Source organism: Microtus ochrogaster, linkage group LG9 (assembly GCF_000317375.1).
Source record: "Microtus ochrogaster isolate Prairie Vole_2 linkage group LG9, MicOch1.0, whole genome shotgun sequence".
Classification (NCBI taxonomy): domain Eukaryota; kingdom Metazoa; phylum Chordata; class Mammalia; order Rodentia; family Cricetidae; genus Microtus; species Microtus ochrogaster.
The window spans coordinates 112,533-122,668 of record NC_022034.1 but is presented as its reverse complement, the minus strand read 5'-3'; the positions used below and the strand labels follow the sequence as shown (position 1 = coordinate 122,668).

Sequence of the window (10,136 nt, the reverse complement as noted above, 5' to 3'; positions counted from 1 at the left end):
TTCTGAAATAGCTCAGAAGCAAGCTTTTGTGTACAGGCTTCCAGTAAAAAAAGAGATGAGTCATTGATGAGGAAAGCTAAAGGGTCACAGTAAGAGTGGACTCACACACAAAATGCACAGAGCGTAAAGATGAGATCTAAGGACTGGAGGAATGTCTCAGTGGGTAAAGGAACCAACCACCAAGTCTAATGACCTCAGCTCTTTTTCTGGACCCATATAGTGGAAGGAGACATGTAACTCCCAATGTTGTCCAATCACCTCTATTTGCGTACCCTGGCAAGTGCATGTGCTCACATAGACACATAAATAATAAAGAAATGCAATCAAGAGATATTTTTGTTACAGAACAAAGAACATTATACACATGAAGACTTAAATATTACTTCCTTAGATCATGTTGACTTAAATTTATTGTAAGAGAGAATTGTAAAGAACTCAAGGCAATATTGAAAGACTGATGATGACAAGTGTGAAGTCGGTGTTAACAATGACAATAGTTTTCTGACATCTTATGAGAATTCCTTAAAAAGTCAGCATACATTTATAATAAAGCCAAACAAGTCTTTTCCAGTATGATTTTATGGCAGTTTCTCAGAACACTGGAACTCAATCTATCACAGGACCAAACTATATCACACTTAGTCATATACCCAAAGAATTTTCCATCGTAAAACAAGAACACCTGCTCAACTATGTTCATAGCATCTTTATTTGTAAAAGGAAGACCCTGGAAACAACATATATGTCCCTCAAGTGAGGAATGGATGAAGAAAATGTGATACATCTGCACAATGGTGTATTAATCAGCCATTAAAAACAATGATATCATGAAATTTGAAGACAAATGGATTGAACTAGAGAAAAAAATAATCCTGAGTGAGGTAACCCTGACCCAGAAAGACAAACATAGTATGTACTCACTCATAAGTTGATATTATCTGTGAAATACAGAATAATCATGCTACAACCCAGAGTCCCTGAGATACTAGGTAACTAGGAGAATTCAAGGAGGGATGCTTGGATCTCCCTGGGAAGGGGAAGTAGAAAATATTTTGTGGGTGGGGATGAGAACATGAGTGATCAGGTTCTGGGGACAGAAAGGGAGAGTACAGAATGATACTACTGAAAACTGAGGGAGATTTTGAGGTCATGTAAACATAGAGTGCAAGGGAATCTTTCAGGACTGTACAAGGCTGACTCCAGCTAGGGCTCCTAGCAGTAATAAATGTCCATAGGAAGCCTGCACCTTTCCTGAAAAGGGAAGAAGGAGGAGAAGTTTCAGGGGTGGGAACAGAGGGGAAGGAGGAAGTAAATGGAAGGAGTGGAGAGAAGAGAAACACAGCAGGATGTAAAGTTAATTAATTAATTAATATAAAAAGACTTTTTAAATAGCATATAAAATATCGGGCTTCAGAGCTAGTGTGATGGCATGTGCTCTCAAGCCAGAACTGTGATTTCCAGAACTCAAGTAATCAGAGAGAATCTGCTCCTGCAAGTTGGACACTGACCTTCCATCTCCTGTTATGTCCTGACTTTACCCTAGACCAACACTTATATAATTAAATAACAATTTTCATCATGACATTCACACATGTACACATCTATGTATGTATTCAATTATAGTTTTTATTTTGCCTCTGCAATATTAATTCCTCTATTATCATTTCTCCAGCCCCTCTGCTGTCTGTATGTATATTTCACATATACGCAGATATACAAATGCATGTTTGTCTATGCACAGATAAATATATAGCCAGTATATGATGACAATGTGTGATATTTTCTCCTCCTTCTATAATTCTATGTTGTTCCTTTTTATTAGCTACTTTTAGAGTCTTCCCTTTCATAATTCATCTTGTAGTCCATGTAATTAATTGATAGATGAATAAATAGATTTAAATATATTACCTATAGGCAGGTTGATACATGGACAGATGGATAAATAGTTTACATTAGAGAAAAAAATTGAAAATGTAACATTTTTTTACTTTCTGTGTCCAGTTCATTTTGTTTACTATAATTATAATAAGCTCTAACCATGTTCTTGCAAATAGCATAATTCCATTTTTATTTATGGTTACAGTTATAGGTTCCTATGCAAGAAAACTAGAAGTTTGTATGTACATGAATTGCACAGAAATTTTGAAAGGAGTATTGCTCATAACAGCCATAAGCTGGTAATAAAAATATAAAAATACCCTCAAGGGAATGACTATAGAGTAACAGACCTCTTAATACTAAATAAGAACAAGTTACCAATATGTAATTGCATGCCAAACTTCCAAAACATTATGCTACAAGGTTAAAATAGATGTATAAAACTGTCACTTTTATTCCATAAACAAAGTCCATTTTCTGCTTAGTACATAAGTTATGGGACATTCTGCATATGAACCAAGGAGAAAATTAAGGTGACATTGTGGGATCCCAAAATTCTGATAAAAGATTGAGTATTTTATTTCATATTTCTTTTTTATTTTCTTTCTTTTTATTTTTTGTTAATGGCTTTTTAATTGAATTTTGGTTCTACTATTGGATACTCAACTGTCTATGGTTATATATACCTTAAGTTTTCCAGTGAATTAGTTTGCTACAGTTCAGCTCAGCTACAAATCTATATTCCTCCTCCAGTCTTCCTTTTTTCTTTCATTTGTTTGCTTTTGTAATCAGAGTCAATGTCTCACTATGTAATTATAGTTGTACTGAAACTCCCTATGTAGACCAAATTTGCCTTGAACTCAGAGACCTTTATAGCTCTGCCTTCCAAGTGCTAAGAGTAAAAGTGTTTCTACCATGTTTGCCCAAGTACTTTATGAGTGACTATTTCTCTGCATGATTTTCTTTATATCTTTTTTTATTAGTTTGTTGGAAGTCAGGCAATTCAAACCAAAATAATTGGATAATATAATAAACATATTTTAATATTTTAATGTATGTATCAGTGTTTATTAATTCAAGTAATAAGTTATAATAATATGTTACTTCTTTGCTAATTTTTTCTCTATTATATTTATTATTTGAGAATTGATTAAACTTTAATTGTAAAGTGTCTTCTTTTCAAACTCAGAAAACAATGTTTATAGAATGGAATGAGTTATCAATTTTTTTGCATTTATGATAAAATTTAAAAGCCCTATTTTTTTTAAGAAAAGGAAGCATAAGTTTATAAAGACAATGATAAGATAATGACATATCTGTATTGTGCTGCCTTTGAGATAGGGAGTCATAAAGGAAATAAAAAGATGCTAGTCACTGGAAAAAATCTGAAGTCTCAAGTGCTAAAAAAAGTAGAAAGGGGCTTTAAGATGAACATTATTTTAGAGAAAGAGTGCTTCCCCTAGTCCTGTGTGCTTTAGAAAAGACAGGAACAGGATCAAGTTAGTCTGTAAGTATTTACCTCTTCTAGATAAACAAATCAGGAAGCACAGTATCATTTGCTCCAAACTTCTAGGATAGAACCTCATTGGTGTTGAGTAATTTATATTTTTAAGTGAGTAAGATGTCAAAAAGAATAGCCGTTTATAAAACCATTGATTGAGTTTGATTCCAAATGTTCTGGGACTACCATTGTTTTCTTGTCAACTTTCCTCATTAATCTGTAATACACAAGAGGAGATAAATATATTCTAACTTACCTACAACTCTACGACAAAGACCTGAAGATACATAGCACATACAGCTTCCATAGGCTCATGGTTGGCTTGCTACTTCTGCAACTGAAGTTGCATGGTTCTATGACTGAAAGAATTAAGCACAATGGCCTTAAAAGATGCTTTTCCAAAAGGACAGCTTAACCACCACAGAAAACATTTATATCTATGTGCTGATCTGAGAAAGGATCTTGAAACCTCTATTAAACAAAACTCATCCACATGTGCATTCCCTTATGAATGACACCCATTAGAATGCTTGTGATTCTAATGCTGAAGATACTTCTATTGAAACTAAACTTTGTCTTCTCCTTAGATACATTCAAGTTCAAATGATAACCTCATCTAAAAATATTGATTCAAAATTGTCCACATGGACTGATATGGTGTTAAGTATCATGAAACAAAAATAGGAAGATATAGGAAGAAAAGCTGATGATAATTTTCAGAGTACTTCTCTGTTTTCAGTGTTAATTTTCTCTTTGCTTCATATAGATATTGATGTGGGATTCCCCACTATACACTGTGAATACCATTGGTGAATAAAGAAACTGCCTTGGCCTATTGATAGGGCAGAACTTACTAAGGTGGGGAAAAGTAAAGTGAATGCTGGAAGAAAGGAGGTGGAGTCAAGAGAAGCCATGTAGTCCCTTCAGAAACAGACACTGGGAACTTTACTTGGTATGCCACAACCATATGGTGACACACAGATTAATGGAGATGGGTTAAAATTAGATATCAGAGTTAGAAAATAAGAAGATTGAGATTATGGGCCAAGCAGTTGTTTAATTAATACAATTTCTGTGTGATTATTTTGGGGATGAGCAGCTGAGAAGTAATGACCAAGTGGCCTCCTCCCACAAATTGGTGCCCAGTGTAGTTGACTGTATCCATATAAAACCTGAGAAAGCTGAAAATTGAATCTTAAACACAAAATAACAAAGTTAAGCATGGTTTTGTTGTGTCATTTTCTTGAGTGGGGTCTGTTTTCTAGATGCAAGCAGGGGTATAGCTCCTTTAAGAGATACCTTAAACAAAATGAGATCTAAGTACATTTAGAAGCTGATAAACTTTAAAGATGTTCCATAGTTAGGTGATAAGAATAAGGAATATGTAGAAGAAGAACATGATCACACATGCACACCCACACACAGAGAAAGACTTTCACACACAAACACAATTCACATACAGCACACTCACATTGTGTCATGAAAAAAGTATATATTTCTGAATACATTACTTTCCTTTAATTGAAGACACAAATGGAAGAATGTTGAGAAAACATAATCACAATCAGAAATAAAAAAATCTATAAGAAAAAGAAAATAATTTGAGAAAAGGTAAACATTCCAATGTTCTGAATATAAAATGTTTGATCAGAACATAGACCTAATAGGTTTCGACATTTAAAACAGTGAATGAGATAAAGACTCACAACTCCCTGCTACATCTTCTTTTCCAAAGAAAATAATTTCTTTCCCAGGACAGTGTTATTCTAAACATATAACTAAAAGCTAAAATTTTCTTTATTGAAGCATATTTTGATTCCTTATATATCGCCTGAAACTTTTTTGCTCCAAAGCTTCCTCATGGCATTTTTCACCTCAGCATTCCTCAGTGTGTATATCAGAGGGTTGAGAAAGGGTGTACAAATTGTATAAAACACTGATATCATCTTGTCCATGGGGAAGGTGGTTGCAGGACGTGTATATATAAATATGCAAGGCACAAAAAACAAGACAACTACAATGATGTGAGAGACACAAGTAAACAGGGCTTTTTTCCTCCCTTCAGCACTGTGATTTCTCAAGGAATAAAGGATGATGACATATGAGACCATGAGCATGAGAAAACTCACTGTGCAAAGGGTCCCACTGTTAGCCACAAAGAGAAGGTTGATCACATAGGTGTCTGAACAGGCAAGTTTCAACAATGGCTGCAAGTCACAGAAATAGTGGTCAATCTCATTAGGACCACAGAAGGGTAAACTCAAGGCCAGAAATATCTGCACTAAAGAATGCACACATGATCCCACACAGACTATGGACACGAGCGTCCCACAGACCTGGCGGCTCATGATGGTCGTGTAGTGAAGAGGCTTACAGATGGCCACATAGCGGTCAACAGCCATGAGGATGAGGATGAAGATCTCCAGGGAACCAAATAAATGGAAAGTAAACACTTGGATTATGCACTCGCTGAAAGAGATAGAGGCTGCCTTCCTAAGCGAATCCACAATGGTTCTAGGGGCTACAGTTGTAGAGAAGCAGGTGTCAGACATGGATAAGTAGAACAGAAAGTAGTACATGGGACTCCCAAGTGCCTGGCTTGTCTTGATGGTGGCAATGATCAGCAAGTTACCCACTAATGTCCCCATATAAAAGAACAGGAAAATGGCAAGCACTATGTTCTTCCTCCTGGGGTCCTGTGTCAAGCCAAGGAGAAGGAAATTGGTCACATTGATATTCAGCTGCATGGTTCATGAATGGGAAGGAAAAAGTATGTCATCTGCAAAAGATAAAGGAGCTAGTTTTAGCATGTGATATGATAGATAATTTTAAACAAAATATATTTATTTCCCATAAAATTATTGTACATCTGCATTATTAAACTGCTATTTCTCCTCTCTGCATTCAATTTCAAGATTTTTACTATTGTCACAAAAGATGCTGAAAGTGACACATTCTCCACATAGCCCTTCACACACAAACTTTCTGACTTTAACATGGCTCTGACTAATTTTCCTGTTTATTTAATATAAAACAATGTAAAATTTCCTTGATTATTTAATTTATTGTTTCATGCACAAAAATTCTGGTGAAATATCACATATGTAAGGTTTTTTTCTTTATTCAGAAAACTTTGACTGTCCTTGAAAGTGATCAGGTAAAGTTGCCTAGGCATACACACTATAAAATTTCTATCTTCAACTTACGTTAAACATTAATTACTTACATTTATAAGTAATAATACACTTATTTCTATGTATTATTTATTGAACAAAGAAGAAGTGCCAAAAACATACAAATAATCTGGCTATATTTTAACATGATATTTTGTAAATGGTGCCAATAGACCTTGATAGATTATTAAATATCTAAATGTATACTTTTCTTCTACTTCTGAAAAGCATACCTTAAACTACTCACATATTCTGTGAATATATTAAAATGAAGTAGTATTTTATAATAATATCTTATTGTACATGTTTGAAAACAAATTATCTTCATACTTAGGATACTTTAGTGTTAGAATTTGTTGTAGGATCAGATAATGGTAATCATCTCAAGTAAAATATTTTAATACTCAGCCATTTAAAAGTTTCATAGTCTCAGAAAACAAGAAAATTTCAAAAATGAATTTATGGCTTTAGAGAAGGGGTGAATGATAGTCTATATTTGATCTCTTTTGTTCAACCTATTTTTCAGAAATGGAAATTTTTATCATCATATTTAAGCATTAAACATCACTTCTTCCATTAAAGTCTATTTTTAGTTGGAATATTTTATAACAGATGTTCAAAGCCAAAAATTTTCTAGCTTTTGCTTATGAAAAGTCATCATCATCCTGCAAACCAAGATGTAGTGCAGTTAATATATTCTAGAAAGCTCACTTATCCACAGTGCTCTTTCTGATTCTTGCTACATCTGCAGTTCATTGTAAAGAGAACTGTGAACTATTCTAAGGCAGAATTTGATATCTGAGACAGACACAAAATTACCTTTGTACGTTTCACCTCATCTTTGGAAATTGATTCACTTCACCAAATTTGAAAGATATCTTTATCCCACTATTTTAAATAAATTAAAATTTATGTAATTTTATGTGTATGAGCATTTAACCTGATTGTATGAACAATATATATGTTCCAGGTTCCCTGAGAAGCATGAATGCTTTGCTTGCATGTGTGATTATACCCTATGTGTGTGTCTGATCCTTGAGAGCTTTAAAACTGAGAATTGATTCCTGGAAACAGATTTGGAGACTGGGACTCAAACCCAGGTCCTCAAGAGCAATAAGTCTTCTTAACTGCTGAACTATATCTCCACAACTCTCTTTCACTATTTAAATAAGAATTATGAAAATGTCTAATTAAGGCACTTGCATTTAAGTGTCAATAATAAAAGCATAACAAAATTTATTTACAATGTATGATCTCTGATAAGAAATAAACCAAAAATAAACAGCTTATATAACTGACTTTAAAAATTATAATTTGAAATAAATTTTAAAAAATTATAATTTTTCTTCTTTATTTAAAAATATTGTATAAAATGAACAATTAAGCTGAAGACCTGCTGGTCTTTTAAGGCCAAATAATGTGAAATATCTCACTCTCATCAAATACTACATGATTTTTACCATTTCATTGACTGTTTACCTTTGCTTTATTTATCATTAATCTATATATTGTCAATGACTGCAGTGAAGTTATTTTTCTTACACATTCAGGCACATATTTAAAAATAAATTACAAAGAATAAATTCATATTCTTTAATATGAAAATAATTGTGAGTCTTCATCAAGCATTTAATGACAAGTATAATCGATGCTCTCTTCCTTCCTTGAACATTTTTTCATCAATGCTACATTTATCATAAAGCTTCAGTCCAAAATCTTTCTGTACAAAGACAGAGATGATTACCTTTTGACAAGTGAAAATTGGTTTGGATCTCTCATGACTGTATAGGTCTGTGGGTGAGAAGTTAAGAGTATAGAATGTTTCATGTGTAGCAAAGAAAGGAATTTGTTTTCTTAGCGATGTTAGGAAGCACTTAAATCAAAATAATTTCTAATAATAAAGACTCTACTTAAAGTTTACTTTTAAAGTTACTGTTAAGCAGATTCATATTTTTCACAATTCTCTCCATTATTGGAAAAATAAAATTATGTGTGCCTTTCACGTAGCATCCTTTTTGAAATTAGAGCCTTTGAAATCTATGCATCTTCAGTATTTAATGATTTCAGATCTAAATCCAGTGTCTTTTGCAATGTAGAAAGTACTTGACTGTTTCAAGTGAAATACTCTCTACCATATTTTGCATGCAATGATACTCATATAATATTGATACTGCCCTTCAGATTATAAAAACATTAACATAACTAAGGTATTGATTATTTTTATCTATTGTGTTCACTAAAGGACAATTACATTCATAAATTATAAAGCCAAGAAAAATATTCATACCAGAGGCAATAAAACTGAAATTCATCAAAGCATCTTGATGAGTTACCTAGATGACTCAAAATGGAAGGTCCCATGTGCTGTAAATCTTAACATAGCATAAGATTCTGACTTCCAGAACAATGATTGTCTTAACATCACAAACTGAGGCTCCTTCTGTGTGACAGAACTTGCACTGGGATAAATCTGCTTCTTCGGGGTGCTGTCTTAAAGAATCACCTATCCTAAATTCAGTGAAACTGGTTTTGTGTCTTTCAGAGACTCTCACTCTTGAATTTACTTCTATGGATAGGCTACTGTAGTCTGAAAATATAAATTAGCTGTCTTAATTTCTTTAGCTAAGAGCTTAAAATAAAAAGTTTCATGCAAAACCTTCCTCTAGCCTCTCAAAATGTGTTTCTTAATCCATGATTCATGCGATATTATCAAAAGGAGCCCTGGAAAATAGCCTGGGCAGATACAGAAACTCACACAATTCAATATATCCAAGGTACACGTTCTGTATCTAGTTCCCTCAATTGTCAAAAAATTACAGCGCAATCATTTTTTTAAGTCGTACTAGACAGATATCAGGTGCATTGTGAAGATCTTAAGATTGATAAGGTGATATGTGATATTTGTGAAGAAGCAGGTGCTTAGTGAGATTTCAGAAACACTCCTATACATGGTATTATTATTCTTTATTATATATTTAAGTATCCTCACTGTTTTGTTTGGTCTGAAGTTTAGCTGAGAAGTAGTTAGTCAACTTCTTAAAATAATTCTGAGGTGTATGCGCACTGTAAGTAAAAAGTAATATCATTTTAGAAGGATGTAAAAATTTTCATAATGTACTGTAATATACATTACTCTGATCAAGAATTGAATTCGCTCATCACAAAGCTGAAGAATCCCAGAAGAACTGTCAAAGTTGTTATCCTATATTAAGTATCTCTCCAAATTTTGTTAGAGATGTTATCTTCCAGGATTTTTGTGAAAATGGATAGTGTTTGGTCAGTCTAATCTCATCTAGCTACTTTACATGAAAACACTTGAGAATGCTTCTATACTTTAGCATCTTAAAGGAACCTTAAACATTAATATATAAAATGCATCCTTTTATTCCCACATAGTAATGAATGACTTTCACGTACCTGTTTCTTATAAGGAAAACATTGATTTTAGAGAATTGCTTCATTCCAAAGACAGTATTTCCTATTTATCATAATAGTAAACATTTAAAAGTATACTAGGCTATTAAGTTTAATGTTTCCTTTCCAAAGACCAGTAGCGTACTTTCATTGTAAGTGTACTGAAACAG

General features: G+C 33.2%; 1 protein-coding gene across 1 annotated transcript; it reads right to left on the bottom strand.

Moving 5' to 3' along the window:
• Nucleotides 1–5,199: 5,199 nt before the first annotated feature.
• On the bottom strand, nt 5,200–6,126 carry LOC101981755 (olfactory receptor 4C16-like). Its single transcript, XM_005363253.1, has one exon. The coding sequence runs from the start codon at nt 6,124–6,126 to the stop codon at nt 5,200–5,202; it is 927 nt and encodes a 308-aa protein (XP_005363310.1).
• Nucleotides 6,127–10,136: the final 4,010 nt, after the last annotated feature.

Bases quoted from the DNA above. Each gene is read 5' to 3' on its own strand.
- LOC101981755 (XM_005363253.1), bottom strand. From the start codon at position 6,126: ATGCAGCTGAATATCAATGTGACCAATTTCCTTCTCCTTGGCTTGACA.